Here is a 24,549-nt window from a genome sequence, read left to right as displayed (position 1 = left end):
ATTCTTATTTTCAAGGGTGGGGAGTGGGGGGGTCCTTATCTAATTCTAATTTTAACAACATCTAAAGGAGAGTTTGCTGTATGGGTTAATGTTTCATTTATGATGCAGACTACAACCTTATCATTTCCAGTGAAAATTACTGCGACGCAGAGGCGTGTCCAGTTGAGATTAAAATCCCCACAATCCCTTGCTTTATCAATTTAATGAGACACTTGATAAAATCTCTGCCAATGCAGCTGGGTGTAAACACTCACACAGAGCAACATTCCCAAAACAACGTTCCTCTTTATCCACAGCTCCACTGACACAGCAGGACATGTGTTAGCTGACGTTGCTCTGACTGGGAGTCAAAGAATGTTTGTTGCTGTGCCCTGACATTCCAGGGAATGCCTTATAAAACCGAAGCCAAGGCAGCGCCGGTTTCGTTGGGCTAATTAAAAACAAACATCCGTGTCTCAGAGGGACGCTGCCCTTCTAATTTTATCTGTAGCTCAGAGATGAGACCAGGAGGGCAGCAGAGAGGGTGGCCCCCGAGGGAACCAAACCCACAACTTCTGGAGGAGAAACACTTTGTTAATTTAATCTGCACAGCTCAAAGGAAAACACCTCCCTGACAGCTTGTATTAGACTTGTTCTCGCACAGATTAAAATGATTTTTTTGTCTGGGAGAGACTGAATTACCAGACAAACCAGGTTAGTAATATGTGAGGGGTAAAAATGTGTCAGTGGTTTTATTTTGAAGGCAACATTTTAAAAGTCACAATTCGAAAGTTACACTGCGATGTTATTTGTTTTTCCCCTTTTAAAGAATCCAATAGTTTAATGTTCTATAAAACAAGGTATTTAGAAGTAAATGGCAAGATTATGACTTGTAAACAAGAAAACTCACAATACAGTGACTGTAGTTAATAATAAAATTGTTAAAATATGTGCCCAAAATATCTCTTTTCTTATCGATGAACAACAGTGTTGGTACCATTTCAGGCCTTGGTTGATTTGTTCATTTTATTCTAGGGTTGTGAGCGAACTTTCCATCACTTTTCTGGCACGTTAGCGGCTCATCCAGCATCATCCGCAACAAGCAGCCCGCTTCCAGCGTCCCTCCGCAGGCGCTGCTGGCGGCTTCAGGGAGGAAAACAAGATTCTTGGAACGCGTCACAGACCCAAACACCTCAGCACCCAAACACCGGTCATGGGCGGGGCTTGGGGGTGACGTCACACGATGGGAGAAATATAAGAGAGTACCAGCGAGGCACCTGCAGACACCCGCAGCAGCAGACAGGGCGGAAGAGTCTGCGTCCCCATACCTCCATCCATCTGCTGCCAGCCATGTCCTCCAACACCAGCGTGCTTCTTCTCATCACTCTCTTGGCCTCCGTGCGGGAAGGTGAGAGTTTCCTCTGAGCGTTTCCTTCAGAGATATCTTTAAAATGAGTGTCATGCTGTTGTAACTGCGGGATTCGGGTGAAATTGTGTACGTGATCGAAAGTTGGAGCGTGCAAACAAGAGAAAGACACGCCTGGCGCTTTGTGCTTTTCCCTGGAATCAAACACAAGCGTGCTGGCGCTCACGCATGTTTGTGCAGGTCCTGCACACACAAAGGAGGCACTGTATCTTATTGCGGATAAACACCAGAAGGGTCATTCATCGCTCTTTCAGCGGCAGGCAGATGTTTGCGCCTGTTTCTGAGCGTCTGCTTGTCTCCGACCAGGACTGACTTTCCCCGTGGAGAAACATCTGGACGTGGAGGCTGCTGACGGCCTCCCGACGCACCGAGTGAGGACCAAGCGCTGTGCGTGCAGCAGTCTGATGGACTCCGAGTGTCACTACTTCTGCCACCTGGACATAATCTGGGTCAATACACCCAGGTGAGCCGGGACAAATGCGCTCAGATGTGCGCACTAATACACACCAGCGGCCAAACCAAAACACGCCGTATAATTACACTGGAGGGAGTATCGAAGATCAAAGTCTAACGGGCTTGATTTCCAGCCGATGTTTAGGGTTTTCTTGCTCTCTGCAGTAAGACGACGCTCCGTGGTCTCGGCGACGGCTTGGCGCGCCGCAGGAGGTCCGCCCCGCGCTGCACTTGTGCAAATCCTAGCGACAAGCCCTGCAACCGGTTCTGCATGTACAGGTGAGTCTGGGTCCGAGAGGCAACATATTTTAGCGTCTGATGTTAATTGTGGTGATGGGAGCAAATGAGCCGTGCCCAGAGAGTCGTGATGTCATCGGAAAGATGCAACTATACTGGGAAGCTGACGGGTCGTGCAGAGAAACACTCACAAAGAAACTACGATTTACAGTTTAACAGTATAGTATAATATCAACAAACCTCAGTCTTTTGCTGACACACGAGGGAGTTCAGGCAGTTCCTGATTGACCTTGGGTCTGAGGAGTGAAGCTTAATGAGCTTGGAGGCAAAACACAAAGCAGCAGCTTCTGTCTCCACCCACCTGGAATCCTAGCATGGGAGTGGGGAGGCCTCACCAAGTTTCTGTTGTCTTGTTATAGCTCTGTGGGAGGCTGTAAAGATAAGGCTTATTTTTTAAAACCCATGTTACAAAAACTGAACATACTGATGTAATCTGCTCCAAGTTTGGATGTAGTTTAACCTCAGCAGGATCAATAAAAGGTTTAACACCTGCTGTGTCAGGGCGAGGTGGACTTTCGTACATGCATTATAACTATATCGATCTTCCTACTTTTGCAGCCCGGAAAGCCTCTACAAGAACTCCGGAAAGAGGCGTCCTCGCCAGATTCTCACCATCCTCAGGTGAACCTACAGTGACAGGAATAAGATCATACAGTGGGAAGGCTCTATTACTTGACCAACTTCTCCTTCCGGCAGGTCCTTAAGAGTTCTGGCTACGAGGACGTGAATGAGGCGGCCTCTGCTGAGGCAGAGAGAGAGAGAGAGAGACTCCTTTAGAAGGGCTGGATGGGAAGAAAGAGCTGCTGAAGCCGCGCCTGTCTTTTTAACTGGGAATAAAAGGTGGAAAACCTGCTTTAAAAACCCCTGGATGGAAGCAGATGTGGAGGATCAGCGCTGCTGTTGCTGAGCCAGGTGGCCTTCGGTTCTGAGGTGCAGCAGCCGTGCGTGAGGTGGCCCCTGACACAGACGGGGACCAGCGCGCACGTATGAGACTTTCAAACGATGTGTAGATTTATTCTTTTTTTCCAAAAGCATTTGTAAGGCGCTGGTTGAGTGTGTGTGTTCACCTTGACAACACGTCGGTTCCCTTTTTCCCCACGGTGAATGATAAACTTGACCCACTTCTAGGTTTTATCACTTATTTTGTATATATGGGAACCTCGGCGCGCTGCCGGAAACTGTAACTACAGCGAGATAAACTAATTCCCGTCGGGCGATACCTGTTTTCCAGCTCTGCGACAAGCAAACATATTTTTGAGTTCAAAAGGAGGCCTGGGATGGATGAGTGGTGCAGGAATGTGAGGATCACATCAGTGATAACTGGACTCGCTCTTCAAAGGCAGCTGAGCCGTTGTTTTCACAAGGATCTGCGGCATGAATGCTTCTGTAATTTGGTTAGAGAGAGGTACAAAACGCCCTTTTTCCTGTACATACCGTCCGTGCACACCTGAGTATGCAGGGGGGGGGGGGCCAGAGGCGGGAGCCCGAAGCAAACAATCAGGAGACGCTTCATCTGTCCTAGTGAACAAAATGGTGCAGAGCTGACCTGTGTTCTCTGTCAAATGACCCTGTTGCACCCAAATATTAATGTCTCAAGGGGACCCACAAAGAATTTTGTTCAACTGTTGAACCAAAAGTGGAAACAAGTTATGCAACATGTCAAAGTAAAAATGCAGGTTCTTCTCATCTCTCTCCTGTCTCCTCTTTTTCTTCCACCTGTCGTCCATCCACCCATCAGCAGGATGGTTCCTCCATCTTCTTTCGGTCGGATTAAGATTATTTTCATGTCTTAGAGAGAGGTGACCTCTCTTTTGGCCACCTCTCGGTCTCGGCCCAGTAAAGGAACCCACGCGTGGGCGTGTGTGGGAGGGGCTGGAGCTGCTGATTGATTTGGTTTTATCTCCACCTGGCCAGCTGTAAGAGTTAATGATTTTATAAAAACAGATGCACGTGAATGATTAACGGTGTGTAATAGAGCTGGACACAAAAGTACATTTTAAAGATTTCTTTGGTAATTCCAGAACACAATGCTGTTCATTCTGGTCCCTTTTCCATTTGTTTCCATGGAAGCTGGCCTGATGTACAATTCCCTGTTCAGTGTTGAAAAGAAGATGAGTTTGACGACAATCTTCATTTTCCATCTTCAAGCTTCAACAGATTTGCAGCTGTAGCTGAAAGAGAATATGTCCGCACCGTTCTTGCCTTTACGTTGTCATGACTCCCACAACAAGCAGCTGCAGAGGGCTGTAGCCTACAACAAGCAGCTTTAGAGTCCAAAACAGATGGAATGATCTGTTCGCTCGGTCGGCGTTTGGAATTTTGGGAATTGATGGCTTATTTTTCTAGTTGGGACAAACAAAGTTAGATCACATGCACGACTAGAGGAAACTGCTAACTTGATGAAAAGTATGATGCTGGACTACAAATGATCAATAATCCAAACATTGGTAAATACTCTCAATAAAACAATATTGGAAACAACAGCAGGGTTTTTTATTTGTTTGTTTTGTGCAAAATTATGGATCAACATATCAAAAACCTCAGGGACGCTTTAAAAAAAAGCTACATTATCTCCAGGTGGTGACATATCAGTAACGATCTGCACCCAGAAAATTATTTTGATTTATTCTTTTTTCTGTTCCCTCTGAGGCATCAGCCTGTCCATTTAGCAGCCATATTGGGCAACACTTTACTGTGCAGAGAAAAACATATTCCATATTCCAGATCACCAGATCAAAGAGCAAAGATTCACTTAGGGAGAAATAAAAAGGTTTTTACTTCCTGGAATGCAAATTTCAAGCTGCACCCCAAGGTGCAGTTGCACAATGGCATTCTTTTTTCCTCCAAGATACATCATCATCATCATCGTTGTCGTCGTCGTCACCACAGAGCATTAAAATGTGAATAGTTGTCTCCTTATGCTCTCTCCTTCACTGATGCTTCCCTTCCTACTTGCAACAATTCCAAACATTTACAACCCTAAAGTCTGCTCATCTCCTCCAGCCTGCTGAAGTACCTTCACAATTGGAAAAAAAAAGGTTAATTTTATCAGTTCCATATCTCAGTTAATAAAAGATTGTTTATCAGGTATCATATAAAGTGAACCAGGAAGGAAACCAATGATTCTGCTGTTTGAACATCTTATCAGCTTTGGACAAAAGGCTTTTTGTTCCACAAGGCTTTTTCTTTTGTTGATTTTTTCTTTTTTCCCCCCTACGTTTTGCTTGATATGATTTTAAGAATCATATCAAGATGAGTTTTAAGAAATTATCACCGGGAAAAGACATCCGGAATTTCTTGTGGCTGCCCTTTATATTACAACAACTATTCTGACCAGCAGGTGGCGCTAAACCACCAAAAACCAGCTACTGAAACAAAGTTAGTAATTTGATCGAAAAAAAATCTGTTAATTAGGAAGTCTTAGAAAGACAATTATATGTGTGTGTGTGTGTGTGTGTGTGTGTGTGTGTGTGTGTGTGTGTGTGTGTGTGTGTGTGTGCATATATAAGTAGAAAAAATCATCAAAATAAAACAAATAAATTGTCATCCCTTCATTGATTACATTTTTATTCAGAATATGTATCGGCTGCTTTATATTTAGATACAGCCGTGAACTAGGAATTCTGTCATTTTTAGATAGTTGTAGTTGTGGTGATGGTTGTTTAGATTAGGTTAGATTAGGTTTTTTTGTTGTTGTTCATGTTTGTTTGTTTTTTGTTTGAATGGCGCGTCTTGAAATATTGCAGTTGTTGTCTAACTACGTAGAAATTTTAGATAAGATGGTTTTATATTCATTTAACAGACTTTCAACATAAGGAAACTGCTAAAAAAAAAAAGTACCAACTAAAACATGGGTATTAAATGAGCAACATGATCCAAATAAAGAGGTCCTCTAGTATAAAATTAACCGAAACTGCTCAAAACACACTATGTTTTGTGTTAGTTATTGCACTTAAACCACAGATTTGACCCAGTCTGCATGTTGTATATGAGGTCAAAATGATGCATTTGATGGATGTGACCGTAGTTTCTATTTCACGCTTCTGCGACATGTTTGAATGACGGATGGAAAAACTGAGCACCTCCACCGCTATCTGCTCCCCCACTTGCACCCCCCACCCCACCCACAAATCAATCCCTGCAATGCCTGGTGGGTACTGAAGTCTTCACAACACAAAGGGGAGCCGCGCTCACAGCGCCCACCGAGGGGCTGCAACGTCCGCCGTGAACTACCGCGACCGAGATGCTCGGGATGGTTTCCGGTTAACCGGGCTCTGGAAGAGGGGAAACTGTGAGGTGAGCAAATGTTCAGGATGCTATTTATAAATCTGGATTTGGAGGCGGTGCAGGGGGAAGGAAAAAGCGTGATTCTTGATAAAGATGATGCGATTGTTGACCCGACAGGGTAAATAAACCGCGGTGAGAGTTTGGTGGGACGATTGGAGCTGGTGCCCAGTTTGCCAAGCAAGCCTTTGTCATCGGTACAATGTAAACGTGTTTTGCTGTGGCCGTTGTAGCTCTCTGCGTTCTAGATTGGACGCTTTTGTTCAGCGCTTTCTCTGAAAAGGCTCCGTGCTTTGTCCACCTGAAACCATGTTGCCTATGTTCTGCACAGCCGTCCGTGCACGACAACAGAGTGCGTGTGTTCTGCAATGTTTGCTGTGCAATTGCTGTCCTTGGAATATATTCTATAGTATATAGAATATATTCTTCGGTTCTATAGGCTTTGGACAATACTGAAAATCTAGGAGTACTACTTTCTGATTTCTTGCAGACGTTAAAAAAATAGATGCTGCTTCACCGGAAACGGGTATTCGAAAATTTAAGAAATAATTTGCAACGTTTTTGAATGTGCTGCACAGGGAATCCAATTGTGTGGAATATAAAATAGATGTACACTGTAGCTACGCTTTATTCCAATACAAACTTTTCCTTTTATGCTCTTCTTAACGATTTTGTACAAATGCGTTGGAGCGTTGGTGCTCTTATTTTGAAAAGCGTTCCCGGAAGCGGTCGTGTCTGCTGTCGTTGCTATGATGCGTTCACTGACTCTGGCGCGAGATCCGTTCAGGGAGACGGAGGCAGGTTGACGTCGGAAGCCGTCTGTCCTGCTCCCGGTACCGGTCCATTTTGATGCTCTCCGCACGGTGATCCCAGACAACCTCTCTGGTAATCTCTATTTTGCCTCGGTAATAACACGATTATTCGCAGGATAATCTCGGCGTTTCGATTGGAAACGCGTTGCCTTTCTGCGTGATTACCACAAAGATGGAAGATGCGATTACTGGTATCTCCAGTAACGGCTAATTGACACAATTGTGTATTTTTTCGACGTTTATCTTTACTGATCTGATAAAACAAGTGGGTTTTATCTTTGTTATAGGATACTAAACATTGGATGGAAGGAACCTCGACGTTATTGTTTTCAAATAACAAACCCGCGGATGAAAGCTTTTGTTAAGTGACTATTGTGATCGAGCTAAAATGTGTAAATATTTAATATGTTTATTGGCTTGTTTTGACAAGTATTAACGCCAGACTCATAATCCAGCTTCTACCACAGCACTCACTTCCTCTAGTTTCATCTGGTTGGTGGGGGGAAATTGTCATGTTCTGTTTTAAAAGGAAAATGCCACTTTATGGCTTCTATTGTCCCTTTTTTCCACTTTCTGTTGGGAGTGTTCTCCTCTTAATGGACCATTAAGCGGTAGCCACCGTGGTTAAGTTGTCAGAAGGGATGGATTGATTGGGTTAGACCACAGATGATAGATGGATGCTCTCTCCTTCACACCCGCTCTCCAGGAGATGCTGAATGACCACCATAATGTTGTCGGACCAGGGCCAGGGTTTCGGGCCAGGGTTGTCGGACCAGGGCCGGGATTGTCAGGCCAAGGCCGGGGTTGTCGGGCCACGGCCGGGGTTGTCGGGCCACGGCCGGGGTTGTCGGGACAGGGCCGGGATTGTCGGGACAGGGCCGGGATTGTCGGGCCACGGCCGGGGTTGTCGGGCCAGGGCCGGGATTGTCGGGCCACGGCCGGGGTTGTCGGGACAGGGCCGGGATTGTCGGGACAGGGCCGGGATTGTCGGGCCACGGCCGGGGTTGTCGGGACAGGGCCGGGATTGTCGGGACAGGGCCGGGATTGTCGGGCCACGGCCGGGGTTGTCGGGCCAGGGCCGGGGTTGTCGGGACAGGGCCGGGGTTGTCGGGACAGGGCCGGGGTTGTCGGGCCAGGGCCGGGGTTGTTGCATGTCCCGCTGCAGTGCGGCCTTTGTTCTAATAGAGGGACGTGTAAAAAGAAAGCATCTCGGCCTCCTTGTAAAAAAAAAAATGGGCCAGTGGTCCCACTGGTAAGTGCAGCCTATCTGGGGCAGGCTGGATGATGACGCTCACCCGGCCAGTTTTGGGAACAGACACCCTTGTCCTTCCACATAAAAGGGCACTTCAGCGGCTCTGATAGGAGCTGTCGCATGGCTGCATCAGAGGCTTTGCATATTTACTGATCCACACGTGTCATGGATACACTGTCTGAGACGTAAGCATTTAAACGGACCAACTCGGGATCTGTTTGGTTATCCTACAACTCTGCCTCGTTATGTGGGGACCTATTTTAGTGCCACCCTGTCCCATTCGTACGCCTGGAGTTTCGCCGGTTCCCTCAGCCCAGATGTGTCAGCCGACATACAGAATACATCAGGTAGCCGTGGATCCAAAAGCGGCACGCGCCACTGGGATTCCAAAACGTAACACTTCAAAATGCAAAGCTTCACTTTTGCTTCTATCTTTGACACCGTTAATCCCGTGCTCTCAAATTGGAGGGATTAATTTCCTCAATCTCCCTTTTTTTAGACGAGACAAATCCCCCCGCTGTGACACTGCTTGCTTATGTTTGTCATTATCTGCCATGTGGTGCCTTTAAAAACATCCACGTAGACATAATAATGTCAGAGGTCGTCACGATGCGGAGGTTATGATTTGGACCAATTCATTTCATGGCTTCGCTGCCCAAAACCCGAGCCCTGGAATGAGACATGTAAGGCTATTTAAAGATGGCGTAACTCAGCCAGCTGCTGCGCATTTGCACTCCCGGTCGTAATTAAATCAGTTCGAGTAGAATGCGCCAGTGAGGGTGTGTGTGCTCCACGGAAGATTACACAGCCTAGACTTATAGGTGGCCTTTCACAACTGCGTCCATGTGCCTGGTTGGTGGCTTCTTTCCTACAAGGTTGCGTTCCAAGGGGGCCACATTGAGCCCCCTCGTCTTCCCCATGTTGATCTGCTGCGAGTGGTCAGGAGAGGGTTAATGACTCTAAAAGGAACTAAGGCGTTCACATCCTTATTTTATGGGCACATTTTGACAGAACAGAAAGCTGAGCGTCAGAATTGGATGTTTACTGTTTCTGCTCGTGTTGTTGCTTTTGCCCCATCAGCTGAGCTGCACACACAGAGCAGATATGTAGGAGCAACAAACGTAGATGGGGCTGAACTAGAGGAAAGTCCTCTCCACGTGGCTCTGCCCACCTCCCGTGCTGCCTGAATCCTGGTAAACTTTTAGTTCTGTCCCTGGACGCAGTGAAAGGCTCTTCCCTCTAGCTGTACCATCTCCATCCAAGGTTACATCTGCCTCAGTGGCGTCTCTGATGGGTCAACATGACTCTCACCTGATAATTACAACCATTTAAACTTCATTTTATTGAGAGATTGATTTGATTCATTTTCCCGACTTCCATATAGGTTGTTTTTGTTTTCGAGTGCTGGCAGCTGACGACAGCAGAAGTGAATAATTCCAAGTTCAGAATTGTGGTGTTTGGGGTTTACAAGGGTTTGTGGTAATAAAGTGGTGCGTTCAGCATACAGTGGTTGCTAGGTTACGCTGTGTTCCTGTAAAGGGGTTTAAGTTTTGCCTCCCAAATCCTTTAAACAATACCCAGGTGGCACCAGAAGTAGGTTTGTGCCGACACCACAGGATTCGGACACCACCCTCAGCGTGATGTTCACGCCCGGTCTTCAGTATCAGTTCAGCCGTTCACACCGTCGTGGTGCCTTCACAAAATTTCGGATTCAGATAAATGGTGTCCGTGCCGCTTCACGTTTAATGTCATCTTGTTGTTTGTCATTCAGAGGCGTTAGGATGGATGGAGCTGCCGTCTCGATGCTGCAGACCTGAGGAGCGACTGGTCGACGGCTGCTGAGCACCTCCACCACCCTCAGCTCACCCATGACTTTCAACAGTGTAGGTTTATGCTCCCAGACACCCACGAATCCACAATTAATGACGCCAAACGGTTTAGAAATAAATAAAGCACTGTCGGCACATTTCAAATGAGACTGATGTGAAGTGTAATTGAGCACGGCTCCGTAATAATTATTAATTAACGTGTTTTTCTTCGCCTAATAAAAATAGGTGTTCACGCTTTGGTTTTAAATTTAGCCTGAAAGCGATATGTGCATTGTTTGATGAGAGCGCTCTCAAAAGGAAGTTTGAGATAATATATTCACACTCATGCTGCTACTGAATTAAAATACCATGTCTCATCTCGCGTCACAAACTGGTGTAAATGGTAAAACTGTTTTATTTTTTTTTACAGGAGTCATTGATTGGTGTGCCTCAAACTCTGTGATGGAAAAACGTGGTGAGTAAGAAACAGTTCACTGGGTGTTGATGACCCTATTAAAATTGGTGTGTGTTTCCTGTTTCAGTTGAGTTTTTGCTCCTTTAGTCGGCCTAAACCAGTAATAATCATTAAATAACCTAATAAGGACTAAACATGCTGTTAATACTAACTGACTTTTAATGAGCTTAATGTTGACCACATTCATGAAAATCTGCAACGCTTCTACACATTTTCTCACTTTCTTCTTCTCCTTAAAACACAATTTACAGATTAGCCTTGAAAAATACCAGTAAACAAACAATGTGCTTTCACAGTTTTAATGTCATTCAGAAATTTGTGCATTTGATTTAAAAACGAAATGTCTATTTCAGGATTTGTTTCCAACTACTGTAAAACAACTTGATCAGGAAAAAGACCTAATTTATTATTTTGCATAAAAGTTAAAGAGAAAACTCGACAACGTTATTCAATTAGGAAAAAGCTTCTAAATCAATGTTCTTCTTGAAGTGGTTCTTGAGTTTTTCCCAATATTTTGTAATTTGATTTGCTTCAAACATTGGTTCCTTTTATCATTATTTAGCTTATCTTCACATTATATTATCCTTTAGAACATAAAACATACCGATAACACGTCATCTTACCTTTATCTGAGGCTTCTCCTACCAACAATACGCCTACTTGTGTTAAATGTTAATAACATAAAGGCTATACGTTGGGAGCAGAACTGTTAGAACCCAGTTATTAGTGCTGCCTTTGACTGCAGGATTATTCACCACTGAGGCAGACTCATGTCGCACCGCTCACAGAGGACATTCCATGCTCGGATGCGGCCACGTGTGTCATGTGTGTACCTGTTTTTCCCACACTGCTCGCTGAATTGGCCCAGTCTGTTATCCAGGTCAAGCCAACAGGTTTTGCGCTCATGCGGATTGGCTCAGCCTTTTCTCTGGAAGCCGGCCTGGCGTGCAGGGTTTATTTAGGGCACAGGAAGAGAAAAAGAACACTGTCAAACACTCTTGAGATCTTAAGAAACAGCCTGAGATGCTGCCAGACACTCAAAAGAATATATTTATCCGGGCATAATGACACAGCTCAGCGCTCCGGATTCCTCTCAGGAGCGGTGGGATGAGATTTTTAGGAAGAGACACAAACCTAAAACAATAACAAAGCACTAATTCTGGGAGGTCTGGTTTGGACCGTTCCTTCTACTGTTCAGAACGTCTCTTCTTTTCTTTCCCAATCAACAATATTCAAAGCTGAACTGAGGCAGCTGTCTGGCAAACACGCTTCAGAGTCACACTGGTGCACCAGAGACTGTTGAAAATAGGATACAACTCTTGGAAATGTGCACAAACTTATGTGTGCAGGATTGAAGCTAGCATGGGCATGCTAGCACAATTAGCTTGTGTATGGGAAATAATATCAGGAATGTCGGGTCAGTACAGCACCTTTAATGCTAATTTACAACCATTTCTAGCTCTATTTTGCTAGGAATTCTGACAGTTCTGTGAGTGGTCCAGGGAACATACTGTGACATGGGCTTCAAAGTCTAGTTTTTGTCTTCGTTGGTTCAATATTTGTAGTGCACTGTTTCCCCTGGATCAGATGCATTGTTTCTCACATTGTGTCCCACACCGCAGAACACACATCAGAAGGAGTCGTAGGCATCTTGTAGTGAATGCTGAGCTGTTCTGGAGCCAAGGAGGGAGGGTTATTGAGTGAGTGGGAGAGGGAGTCCAGCTCATGGAGGGAGGGAAGGAAGGTCTTAAGAGAGGGGGGAGAGGGCAGGACTGAAGGGACTGGTGTTTTAAAAGAGCAGACAAGAGGAACAGAAGAAGAAAAGACCTTGTGACGGGGTTTTGTCCAAGCCGAAGGAAGGCAGGTGCAGCCGCTGATCTGTCCACGGCACATTGCTGCGTGCAGGACCGATAGAGGCCCCTCAGGGGCTGGATCATGGGACAGAACCTTCACGTGGAGAGCCCATCTCAGGACCCACAACAACACAGCAACGGCGGTGAGACACAAGACTCCTTCAGCAATCTCTGTGTACTAAACAGTTTTGCATACCGCTGCGGCTGTTTTGTAGGACCCCCAGTTAATGAAAACCTGAAGAAAAGAGAGATTAGTGATTGTATAATCAGCGTTGCAGAGCCTCTTCTCTCTCTGACCTCTCCTTCGTTTTCACCACCACAAGAATGTTGAAGCTCTCTGATTGTGCAGATGAATCTCAGCTGTTCAGTTACACAGGGATGTTTCAGGATGCTAATCTTACAGCGGATATTCAGCTGCCAAGCAGACCTCATTAATGCGTTTAGATTTTTACAAAACTGTACACAATGTAAACACAGGACTGATTTCAACGCCCAGCTGTAACTGCCAGTGGAGCTGAAATCTTTATTTTTGCAGTGATTTCACAGGTTTTTTTTGCTGCAGAACAAGATTAGATGAGATGATCTGGTCTGGTGAGGGTTCAGGTTAATGAGGTTATTGGTATTTCCCAACCGTTGCACCCCAAGTAAAGCGGATTCTTATGTAATGATCACGATGGCCCAGCAGCCAGGCTGGCCAAAGGCCAGGTCCTTTCTAAAACAATTTCCTCCATCCACATGTTCACCTGGCCAGCTGGGCCATGACTCGCAGGGGTTAGAGGGAAATCAGGCCTCTGCGGGAGATGTTGGAAGGAGTGGTGGAAGGTGTGGCTTCAGCATAGGGGTCTGTGAGAGGGAAACATGCTCTCCCTCTGACACACACAGGCTTTTACCCACCCCCATGTTTCCTGATTGCTATGTCTTATCTTGGCAGAGGTCCTGATTACGAAGCATGACTATTAGAAATGTGGCTCTGGCTGTGTTCCCTGAAATGTTGTTTACTATGACATATGTGGATCCTTCACTTGGACTGCTGTGTTGTTGGAAGCCGTGTTTCCATGAGCACTGCAGTGGACAGCGTTCTAGCTTGAGAGGAAGAGGTCGTTTTTGTTCTCTGTCACAAAATCAGGGTGGAGTGCCGTTTCCTCCTTGTGTTTCCAGGCTTCCCCCCTCCCCAACATCTCCGGTACTTTTTCTCTGTGCGGCTCTGGATCTGCCCTTTACTCCCAACCAAAGTACCACCACACCAGACCTCTCCGCGGTTATGGGATGGTTCTCTTTTTTATACTCGAAGAACAACTTTCCGTCGAAAGCGATAATGGGCTTGGACTTGCTTCGCCTTCTCCCTGATATTTTCCTGCTCTGCACCGGCAGCTTAAACTCTCTGGATGTCCTACGCGTATCCCGGAGGTATAGCGGGTCATCGTTTTCAGACTGGCTGCACAGGCTGAGCCCACAGTGAGCGTCATCTCCACGTGCGGGCCTGGCGCAGGCTGCGTTTCTCCTGCTTCGCTGGCCTCAGCTGAGCCCCTGCTGCTCTGACAGGACTCTGCTGTGAGGGAACCACTGCGCTGGTTCAGACAGAAGCTGCCATGAGCAATGCTTAATCGGGACGTTGCGGCAGCTGGTCCAAATCCTCTGAGTTTTGACCTCAGAGTTCTGTTAATTCACGGATTGCCTGATTCTCTTTTTTTCCCAATGGCGTGCTGTTTTAAATCCCGCCACCACAGAAGCTGGACACTTCCAGGTAAAGAAACTCTTTCCCCACCTATGAAGTGGCAGTTTAGGACAGGATTGATTTTTAATGCTGAATAAGCTCTTCTGAGCTCCCATCAGCAGTACTGAGATGATCATACAGAGCTGGGGTTCGCTCCATTAGCAGGACGCTTGCTTTAGAATCCTGCGTGGCCATGCTGAATCCCTGCCAGCTCTCAGGCTCTTCCTCCTGAACTGAAAACAACCAAAATATATCGTTGATTTGTTATTTTGGTTTTTGGACAGCCGAGAGCGCTACATCGGCATCGTGGTGTTCTGGTGAAGCATATTGTCAGAATCAGACAGTCCGGCAGCGTTGCCAAGACATCCTGTGAGTGTCTGGATGTTTTGAGTCGTGTTCTCAGCCTGCTGGCTGAGACTGCATCTGCTGAGCAGCAGCAGCAGGGCTGAGCGATCTCCGCTAAACACACAATTATTCCCAATGGTATTAAATATTTTGGTGTATGACTAACAAACATAGCTGCTCTACTGCCTGCAGGCTCCTAACATATCATGTGATTAATTCTTTATTCGAAAATGCTTTCAGATATAAAAAAAAAATGCTCGTATACTTGCAAACAATAGTTGATGGATATAATAATTAGAGCAGTTCTGTGGAAAACTCACCGCTTGTTTCAAGTTCGTTCTTGTCCTACCTCGTGAAAATTAGGCCATTTGTCATCAAATCCTCCTCATCAAGTCTAAACCTCTGAACGAGTTCTTCTTCATCTCTCACTTTTTTCTCATTTTGCTCCCGTCATCATCCTCTCGCTGGTTCCCCTCATCCAAAATCAGTCACATCGGCGACCACAAGCTTAACTCTGCTTACAGTGGCACATTTAGTCTGACATTGATCAATGTGCACAAGCCCTGGAAATAAATTGACTACGACCCTCTGCATGTAAATAATGTTGTTGGCTATTGAATTTAAGTTTTGTTGCAGTCTTGAGAAAGCTACCCGCGCATCAAGTATAATAGGTCAAAAATGATTCCCATCGCAACAATTCTTAAAATTCTTTACCCTTTTATTGGCCGCTATTTAAATCTTTCATTGCGGGCTTGTTTCCTGCATCCCTCACTGACAGCTGAAAAGCTGATAAAGCACTAGGCTCCATCCAGCCAAAGAATGTGAGCACTTGACAGCAAGAAACCCTGGATAAAAGCCAACATGAGAGCGCTCCTGTTAGCTGTGGATGTGTGGGGGAGTCCGTGATCTCTCAGCATCACCCTGCCAAGGCACACTCAGTCCTGAGAACTCACAGCTAAAGATAATAACAGCCATAATGAGCACGGGCCTCTTCACCAAGGAAGAAAATGAAGTTCCTTCCTCATATTTCCTCATATATTCCTCATGTTTTTGCTCCCACCACATTAGAAGGCATCGAATCTGTCTAATTCACATGAAACTATCGATTCCGTTTAGATGATGAAGCTGAGCAGCACCAAAGCACAATGGTGGGAGATGGAGGCAGTACGGGGGAAAGCACCCCGAAGCGGAAAGGCAAGTTCTCTACCCTCGGTAAGATCTTCAAACCCTGGAAGTGGCGGAAGAAGAAAAGCAGCGAAAAGTTCAAGGAAACCTCAGAAGGTTGGTGTAAACACTGTGTTTACAGCAGCAGTTTGCCCTGCACATTCACCTTTTCATCAAAATTCCCCATTGTTTTCCTGTCCGCTCCCACACACACGCGCGCACACACACACCAGTGTTTTCAGTGTTTAAGACAATAGCTCGCAAACAAAACATCCTGCCGACTGAGAAATGAATTTCACTGTTTGCATTCGAGTGCTGAGTCGAGACGCAGTTTAAAGTCAGCGATTTACGGGATAAAAACATAACCTGTTGTAAATTCTGCTTATTGACGACAGAACTGGAGAGAAAGATGTCGACGAGGCGTACACGGCAAGAGCTTATAGAACAGGGAGTGCTGAAGGAAGTTCCGGACAGCGGTAAGTGAACGTCTCTGCACCACGTTGTCTGTATCTGACAGCATCGGGCCCGAGGTTGTTCCACCCACGTACAGTAGAGTGGAGTCATCAGCACATTATGGCAGGAACGCTGTCCTCCCAAACAGCAGGTGTCTGAGGCCTGTTTTTAAACGGCAGCTTTACTTTCACAACTCTGCCTCTGAAAATCCGATTTCTGTTTTAAAACGGCGTGCCAGTCTTCAGAGCTGCGGAGAAATGGAACAAACTGTGCCCTGCAGGGAAATAGCATCGAGAGGGGCGTGTGCAAACTTAATACAGGCCCCGACGATGCCAGGGCCTATTTATTAAACCCACAGCTGCTCCTTTAGCACAACAGAAAACACAGAGGATACAAACCAGGCCTAGGTTAAGGGCAACTTCCTGTTTTCACTCAAGGCTGCTGCCGTGCAATGTTGTTTTTATTAATTTATCTGTTGAGTCTGTTACTTCTCAGCCATTCTGTTAACAACTGAAATCTGACCAGTCGACAAATATTAAAGGTGAAAAAATACCAACAAGGGAAAAGCAGCAAACTGTCACTTTAAGTAAAATATGTAGCTGTAATTGGAAAATGAAGAGCTACTGTATCACCTTTGCTGTTTTTAAATCAATCTTTGCATATTTACCAGGGGCCTTTTTGTGTTTATGACTTTCCCAGATCCAGGTCATGATCCACAGACCCTGAAGCAGCCCTATGTGAAGAATGGCCACACTCTGCCTGTTACCTCTGGGGGAGGAGGGGGGGTCATCGGTGGCAGCAGGAGTCCTTGCAACCAGGGTAAAACCCCGGTAGACTCTGAGTTCAGGATGAACTCAGCCTGGCTCGCCCAGCCAGAAGACCGCAGGGTCCGTTCACCCTCAGACAGAGACCGCCGGGGAACCCCAGGCTGCAGGGGCACAGGACTGCACGAAAACGGCTGGAGGGGGGGAGGGAGGGGGCCGCACGCACACGCCGAAGATGACTGGAAGGCCGGTGTGGTCTGTCAGGGCCAGTTAGAGGAGGGCAGGCGTGGGGGTCGGCTTCACCCCGAGGATGGACAGAAGCGGCCTGGGCTCCAGAAGGCCCCGTCAGAGGACGGCAGGAGGAGCCGACCCGCAGAAGCCGACTGGAAGCCCACGCTCCCTCGCCATGCTTCTGCTGAGGAGGGAAGAGCCTGCAGAGGTGAGGCGCTCCTGGTGTTCTTTACTTAAACCCAGATAAACTTCCGGTTCGAAATCATCCTGGACTCTCCAGGCCGTGATTCTCTTTTCTCTAACCTGTCACAGTATTTTGCTTATGTGCTGCCTCACCAGATATAGATGGACTCCTGTGAGTTCTCTGGGGCCCTGCTCCAGCTATGCTTCTTATTCAGGAACATGAGGGAATTGCTTGTCCTCTCTTTTCCTCTCCTAATTAATGTGACATGATCGTGATACCATTATTGCCCTTTCAGTGCCAACGCCAGCAGCTCACTGCTACTGTAAGTGATGAAGAGCTGCAACTACATTTCCTGGAATATAACACTCAGTAATCAATGTTTTTTGTTTGTTTTAGATCTCATTTATGTAGATTACTTGGTAATTATTTTCCGTCACTGCTGTTTACTTTCTGTCTCCTTTCTGTTGACTGTATCGGTTCTGTCCTCCTTTTCTCTATGGCTCTTCTCCATGCTTACTTCCTCCTTTTCTTCTGCCATATTTCCTCTTTGGCTGTGTGACGACAGACCTATTAAAACTTGTCTGTGAATAAATAACCCAAACTTCAGAGCCGGAGCTTTAAAGTGGTGTGGGAGCAACAGTGGTTCTCTGTGGGCCACAGAGAGGTGGGCTTTTTGGTGGTAATTGCAGCTGCCTACTCTGTTTATCTATACAGCGTTTCCCAAGATAATGCTCTTCTCAAACAACAGCTTCCACAGTCGGTGCTTTTAATGGGGAAGCAGGAGAAAATTAGCGTTGCCTGGGTCCTGATTCTAAAACATTTCCATTTCTGTGCTGTGATTTCACAGAATCAGACATCCACTTTGACCCAGAAGCCCTGCGGGACACCCTGCGCGAGCCTCTACCACCTAAACAGTCCCTCATGCCTCCAAAATGGCTCATGACTTCCACCCCGGAACCTGTCAAAACCCAGCCGCGCACCCCCTCCAGCCACCCAGCATCTCAGTACTCCTCTCCCTCCGCCACCTCAGCCGCAGCGTCCAAAGCGGTCAGGTCCGTGTCCTCTGTGGGCGCGTCCACTCAGCAGTCCTCGCTCGCGCCATCCTGCACCACTGCTCAGGGCACCAAGCAACCCCCTCTGCCCCCACCCAAGCCGGTGAACAGGAGCAATGCCGCCATGCTTGGTAGGTTCTGCTGAATGGTTGTTGCTCATGTGCAGCCAACAGTCTTAAGTGTGCGTTATGTCCACTGCTCAGTTAGCATGTAGTTTTCCCACAGGCAAATACAGTATGCGCATTTATGAGTCAGCCCCAAGCGGCCCAGCACACATATTCGCTAGTGCTGATGATGATGTCTGAACAGCTTGAGAAGCTTTTCCCCAGCTAGTCATATATTACGCCTGGACTGTTTTAGCTGTAATTTTTACCTGGCAACATGACGGGGTCCCTTGTGGGGATCTGAAAAATTGGTGATAATGGATGTTGTTTATGTGGGTTTGTTTGCGGTCAACGCTTTTAAAAATTCTGGATTTTTCTGTTGTTTTTTTGATTGTTGATGCCTTGGAAGCACCTGCTGATGTGTTTATTCTGCAGGGTTTTTTTTATTTATAATTTTCATTTATCACAAAAAACAGGGACCTGTTCTCAGCCTCAATCACTCAGATCTGCATTCATTGCAAAAATGTAAAGATGATCCTGATATCTCTCACTAAAAATAAAAATAATACCAGGGGAATACTTAGCTTAAGGTTTTAAAGCAGTAAGTAAATAGCCAAATAACATCTAATATCTTCAGGCCCAGCTAACTTAGTGTTTACTGCGACTTCATATTTAATACATAAATCATTTTAGCTATTTAAATATACTCTTGAGTAGGAATTAACATTTTTTTAAAAAGCATCTAGAGCACACATCAGCGCCACTGTGTATACATGAAACACTCGTGCTCAAGGGCTCCCTCTACTCCCTGTTAGTCTCCGCCCTGCAGGGAGGGGAGAACGCTCAGCTTCCGCTCTACTGGTCCTGCTGGAAGCGAGAGTGCGACTATGACGTCTACCTGTCCCTCCCCGTCTATCTGTGCCGACGGGCCGGAGGCCTGCGCTCAGGTAAAAGGACGGCATTTCCGGCCAGGCCGCCCGTGTTCGAAATGCCTCCCGCTGTCGATCGTGTCCCGTCCTCCAGCTGCAACGCACTTCCCCCCATCAGCTTTAACTTGTTAACTAGAGTCTGGATTGTGTTTTATAAGAGCAGCATGCACATAATGGCACCATGTGCGCACTGCTTGCTTTGTATAAATGACAAGCAGCTTCTGTGTGAGAGACCAGTTGATCGGGGTGGGCTCTTGTTTTTGAGGAAGAGCCTTTTCGCAGTTTTCAACTGAGCCCTCGAATTCATCGAGTAAATTTCACAGCATGAATCCGCCCAACCTCTGGCCAGCTGGGATAGATGGATGTGGATGAACGGATGAATGGAACCAGCCGAGGGGTTCTGACAAGAGATGTAATCCAGTCTGAGGTTGATGCTGCATGTACAGCTATGGCTTTCAAAAATCCGGATTTTCAAGGCGACCTACAAAGTTCTGAGATTTAGTGCGTGCATGAAAAGCAAGACCAAGAACTTCTGTCGACGTAAGGATTGTTGACAAGTTCACAGTGTGGTTGTGTGGGAGTGAGTGTGACCTGGGCCCAATGATGCACACGGGGTTGCCGGGACAGCGTGTGCATCCATGTTGACACGGTCCTGTGATGTGACATGCTGTTCGTACGGAAATGTTTGGTCCGACGTGTAATCCCTGTATTCACATTTATTCATGTGTTCTGTCGCGTAGGGCTGATGCATGCGCACATGTCACGGACCCGTTAAGATGGAGCCTTTTGTTCGCCACAGAGGGGTTGAATTGGAACCGTTTGTTTTATTTTTATACATTTTCAATTCTATTTTTATTTTCCAGCTGACTTCTCCCAGACCTGTGGGGGCACCAGCCTCGTGCCAGCTAAGCCATCTCCACCAATGCCTCCAAAGAGGACCACCCCCATCACCAAACGCAACCCAGAGGACCCCTCAGCTTTGAGCCAACACATCAATCCCACGCCGCACTTGGGGGACGACCCCAGCAACATCCCAATGGGCTTTCAGCTGCCCCCTCCGCCTCCCTCGCCTCCCTTGCCGACACACAAACCGCCCTCTCCTCCCCGACAGCACATTCACACCCACCACCTCCACCATCAGCACTCCTACCCCCACCCGCTTCCTCAGCCAATACCGATGCTGTTCGATCCTCCGAGCCCACCCGCCGAGTCTCCTCAGCGACCGGCTCCTGTCCCGCTGCATATCATGATTCAGCGGGCCCTCTCCAGTCCAGGCCCGGCCCAGCCGCACCCAGATGGGTCACAGCGTGCCCATACGCTGCTCTTTGAAATGCCCGCTGAATACCAAGGAGATCGCGGACGCCCCCTCCCCGTCAGCATCCAGCCCCTGAAACTGTGAGTTGTGCGGTACTTCATTGCCAATTAAAAATAGCTTGTACAAAACAACGCTTTATTTAAATTCTCTGTTCACACTTTTTAAAATTTCCAATTAGATCTGAAGATGACTACTCAGAAGAGGAAGATGAGGAAGATGATGATGATGATGATGAAGAAGAGGAGTACGATGGAGAGATCCCCCAACCAGAGCTGGAGCCGAGAAGCCGCAGATGCTTGGTTGGAGACAGAGTTTGTGTCATCCCAGGGGATAGCGAGGAGGAAGAGGAAAATGAAGAAGAGGACGATGAGGAAAGAGGGGGTATGTGCGGGGAGGACAGCGACTCGGACGGCTCGGTGCTCTATAAAGAGGACAGCTCAGATGAAGATGAGGAGGACGAGCCCCCACTAAGTAGGATTATGCGTTCAAATCTTCTTTGATTTCTGCCACTTCACTCTTGACTCCGTGTTGATTTCGGCGTGTGTTCAGGTGCTTTGGCCAGCAGGGTGAAGAGGAAAGACACGCTGGCTCTGAAGCTCAGCAGCCGGCCTTGTGCTCCAGACCGAGACAGGTTTGTCCAGGACAGGAGCAGCAGAGACGACCAGCCCCCAGGACAGACGGGCCTCACCTGGCAGAGCAGGGAGCAGTGGGAGGCCATTCGGACGCAGATCAGCACCACGCTCACCCGGTAACCACAGACTACATCGCACTCTACTTTAAAACCGAACACTGTAAAAGTGGCCGTGCAGGAGAATTTAGAAGATCACGTCTCAGATATTTGCCCTACTTTTGCTGAGGATGACAAAAGTGATAAAACGGTGTAAAAATAGTTGCTCTGTTTTTCCTCCTTCAGGCGACTTAGCCAGAGACCCACTGCTGAGGAGCTGGAACAAAGAAACATCCTTCACCGTGAGCATCAAAGCATTGTTTTCCCTTTCATCTTTGATATTTGAGCCTTTATAAAAGGCCTGTTTTCCAACTTCTTCCATTCAAAGAAAGCAACATTTACAGCCAGTCATACAATATAGGGATAATGAATAAAACCAGCGCAAATAATTTTTCAGCCAAAAACCAGGCCGACAGACAAGCCGAGGTCAGAGAGATCAAGCGGCGGCTGACGAGGAAGGTGAGGGAGCAGCAGATATCCGGCTGTATTAACAGAGCAGCTTAAACTGACTAAAAAACTCCTCTCATTTTGCAGCTGAGTCAAAGACCCACAGTTGCCGAACTGCAGGCCAGAAAGATCCTGCGCTTCCACGAGTACGTGGAGGTCACCGAGGCTCAGGACTACGATCGCAGGGCAGACAAGCCTTGGACCAAACTGACTCCCGCGGACAAGGTCCTCGCTACGTTCGCCTTCTCCAGCACATCCCGAACAGCCGATCGGGTTTCATTTGCCTTAAGACGGGTCAGAATACTGTTTCCTTTGTGCTGCGTTACATGTGACAGTCTTCTTCTTCCTGTTTCCTCCAGGCGGCCATTCGGAAGGAGCTCAACGACTATAAAAGCACTGAAATGGAGGTTCATGAAGACAGCAGAATCTACACAAGGTGTCTCTTTTTACCTAAACTGCACAGAAAGAAAGGGGTGTGCTTTATTGATAGGTTAACGTAGTTTATTTAAAAACATCATTGACTGAATTCTGAACATCATTTGTTCCTGCTCATGAGTTGTTTGTTTCCTCCAGGTTTCACCGGCCTTAGCTCTGCCCCGTCTCCTTGGACGTCGAAGCACTTAAGACTTCTCATGTGGCAAGAAGCTGCCCTCTGCGCAGCCTAGATTTGCCCTTTTCCTGAATGTAATGTACAGATTATCAGGGAAAGCCTGGAACAAACTTTTCTCGCTCGCCCTCCGTTGCCTGACCACTACGTTGCTTTCACCGAAAGGAGGCGGCGGGCAAGGACCAGATGCAGTATTTCTCCCGGACGACAGGGGGAACCACGTGCCAACCAGTTGGGGAAGTGACAGAGGACCTACAGGGCTTACTCTCAGTCTGCTGTTTGTGGTACCCCTCAGGGACTTGGATCTAATTACAATCTTTATCGCGGCCTCATTCTGTGTTGCCTTTTTTTCCGACACTGTAAATGGAAAAGCTAGATCATCTTGTTAATAGACTGACATATGACAATAATTCTAGTCATTAATAATACAATAAGTAATCATGCATTATTTGGGAGAAACTTCTGTAGAGAACACAATCTAGACGATAAAGATGGAGAATCTCTAAAAGAACTGGACACCTCTGGCATCTTGTGTATGTTTTATATGAATTGTGTACAGACTGATATTGTTACATCTCAGAATCCAGCCTGGACAGAGCGCAATTTCTGTTATGCACAAAATATTTTGTATTGTAATTTCGATCACAACTGTAGTGACGGTTTTTATTTGAGCCTTTTCCCCCCCTTAATGTGGCTTGCTTGTATTTATGGTTGTGCTGTAAGGTGGCCATCTAAGCATCAGTGTAGATATAGGAAAAGCTAAAGAGATCGTTGCTGTTTTTTTAGTTTGTGCCAATCCAAAATACTCGATGCCTGAAGGATATTTGGTATCCGAGTGCCACAGTATCTGCATAATTCTTCATTTGTTCTTATGGATTTGTTTGAGTTTTTATAATCCCCTTTAAAGTTCAAACATGCAATGAACTGCAGCCATTTGGAATAGGATCATGCTAGGCAGCGCTAAAGGTTAAATGTGAGCTTTGTGAGTGTAGATCAGGGAAATAACAAAAAGAACAAATGTATATATATTAATATCAAACTGTATGAACGGTCAAACAGGGAGTCAATCTTGCTGGAACCTCTTTAAATGAAAGAATGTTTTATCTTGTATTGATGTCTGGCCAGTAGCTTACAGGGTTCTTTGTCCTCTGTACAGGTTAACATTAGATTTGCTTGTGCATATCTTGTCTTCCTTTAATTTGGAAAGAATTTGAAATATAAAAGTATTAATAGGTTGCTATTTTTTTAAGCACAGACTATTAGACAATTAATGTGATTTTAAAATGGGATTATAATCATGCTGTCAATCTAGGTTCATTTTTCAACAGAATGTGAAACTGTGTGGGCTGGCAGTTTTCTTTTAAATGTACACATTCATATCTGGATCAGGATTAAAAAATATATCACAATTCAACTGCAGCCTCTTCAACAGACAGTCTTCAATCGCGACCTGGTTTATTTTCCAGTTGGGTTACAGTGAACCCTAGTGGCGCGGAAGACGAACTACATGTGTTTATTTCGGGAGCCCAGTTCCTCAGACTTTTGTGTTGCTTCACTACATGTATTACCAAGTTATGTGTAAAATGAATTACTAATGTAAAAATGACACATCGTATATGTATCATTTATATGGATTTATTCTATTAAATCAGGCGAAAAAAAACACACACTAAAATATACAGTAAAATGCACAAAAACAACAGCATCCTTCAAGTGTCTCACCCTTTGAGCAGCTCCAGGTGCTAAATTCTAAATTCTTAAATAATTAAAAATCCTGGAATTTTTTGTAATGGGAAGACTAAATTGTCCCAGTAACAGATGCATCAATCATAGATCTTTCTCACTGGTGTGTAGATAAAATACTGCTGGTTTAT

At 46.2% G+C, this 24,549-nt stretch overlaps 2 protein-coding genes across 8 annotated transcripts; both read left to right on the top strand.

The window, feature by feature from the left end:
• The first annotated feature begins 63 nt into the window (after positions 1-63).
• LOC101074930 (endothelin-2) lies at positions 64-4,630 on the top strand. The gene is made up of 5 exons (XM_003966001.3): positions 64-1,387; positions 1,712-1,868; positions 2,024-2,137; positions 2,714-2,776; positions 2,852-4,630. Exons 1-5 carry the CDS (start codon positions 1,330-1,332, stop codon positions 2,880-2,882), a joined length of 423 nt encoding a protein of 140 aa, XP_003966050.2. The 5' UTR covers positions 64-1,329; the 3' UTR covers positions 2,883-4,630.
• Positions 4,631-6,319: 1,689 nt separating this feature from the next.
• phactr4b (phosphatase and actin regulator 4b) lies at positions 6,320-24,089 on the top strand. 7 transcript variants are annotated; one of them, XM_029838806.1, is made up of 16 exons: positions 6,320-6,451; positions 10,275-10,386; positions 10,742-10,786; positions 15,815-15,979; positions 16,258-16,338; positions 17,015-17,518; positions 18,342-18,677; positions 19,466-19,597; positions 20,443-20,974; positions 21,073-21,365; positions 21,444-21,642; positions 21,808-21,863; positions 22,019-22,080; positions 22,156-22,293; positions 22,428-22,504; positions 22,642-24,089. In XM_029838806.1, exons 3-16 carry the CDS (start codon positions 10,774-10,776, stop codon positions 22,655-22,657), a joined length of 2,604 nt encoding a protein of 867 aa, XP_029694666.1. In that variant the 5' UTR covers positions 6,320-6,451; positions 10,275-10,386; positions 10,742-10,773; the 3' UTR covers positions 22,658-24,089. The 7 variants fall into 7 exon arrangements, 6 of the variants coding, with proteins under 6 accessions (XP_029694666.1, XP_029694667.1, XP_029694665.1 ...); XM_029838807.1 differs by lacking the exon at positions 6,320-6,451 and adding an exon at positions 6,540-6,560; XM_029838805.1 differs by lacking the exon at positions 6,320-6,451 and adding an exon at positions 7,176-7,324.
• The last annotated feature ends 460 nt before the right edge of the window (positions 24,090-24,549 follow it).

The sequence above is a fragment of the Takifugu rubripes genome, chromosome 7, assembly GCF_901000725.2.
Source record: "Takifugu rubripes chromosome 7, fTakRub1.2, whole genome shotgun sequence".
NCBI lineage: Eukaryota > Metazoa > Chordata > Actinopteri > Tetraodontiformes > Tetraodontidae > Takifugu > Takifugu rubripes.
Note: the sequence above shows the minus strand (reverse complement) of the source record. Positions and strands in the feature narration are given on the sequence as shown.

Coding starts and splice junctions, on each gene's coding strand:
- LOC101074930 (XM_003966001.3), top strand. CDS start 1,330: ATGTCCTCCAACACCAGCGTGCTTCTTCTCATCACTCTCTTGGCCTCC. Junction 1,869..2,023: donor ATCTGGGTCAATACACCCAG/GTGAGCCGGGAC, acceptor TGCTCTCTGCAG/TAAGACGACGCTCCGTGGTC. Junction 2,138..2,713: donor AACCGGTTCTGCATGTACAG/GTGAGTCTGGGT, acceptor CTACTTTTGCAG/CCCGGAAAGCCTCTACAAGA.
- phactr4b (XM_029838803.1), top strand. CDS start 14,236: ATGCTTAATCGGGACGTTGCGGCAGCTGGTCCAAATCCTCTGAGTTTT. Junction 18,678..19,465: donor GAGCAATGCCGCCATGCTTG/GTAGGTTCTGCT, acceptor ACTCCCTGTTAG/TCTCCGCCCTGCAGGGAGGG. Junction 21,864..22,018: donor ACAAAGAAACATCCTTCACC/GTGAGCATCAAA, acceptor ATAATTTTTCAG/CCAAAAACCAGGCCGACAGA.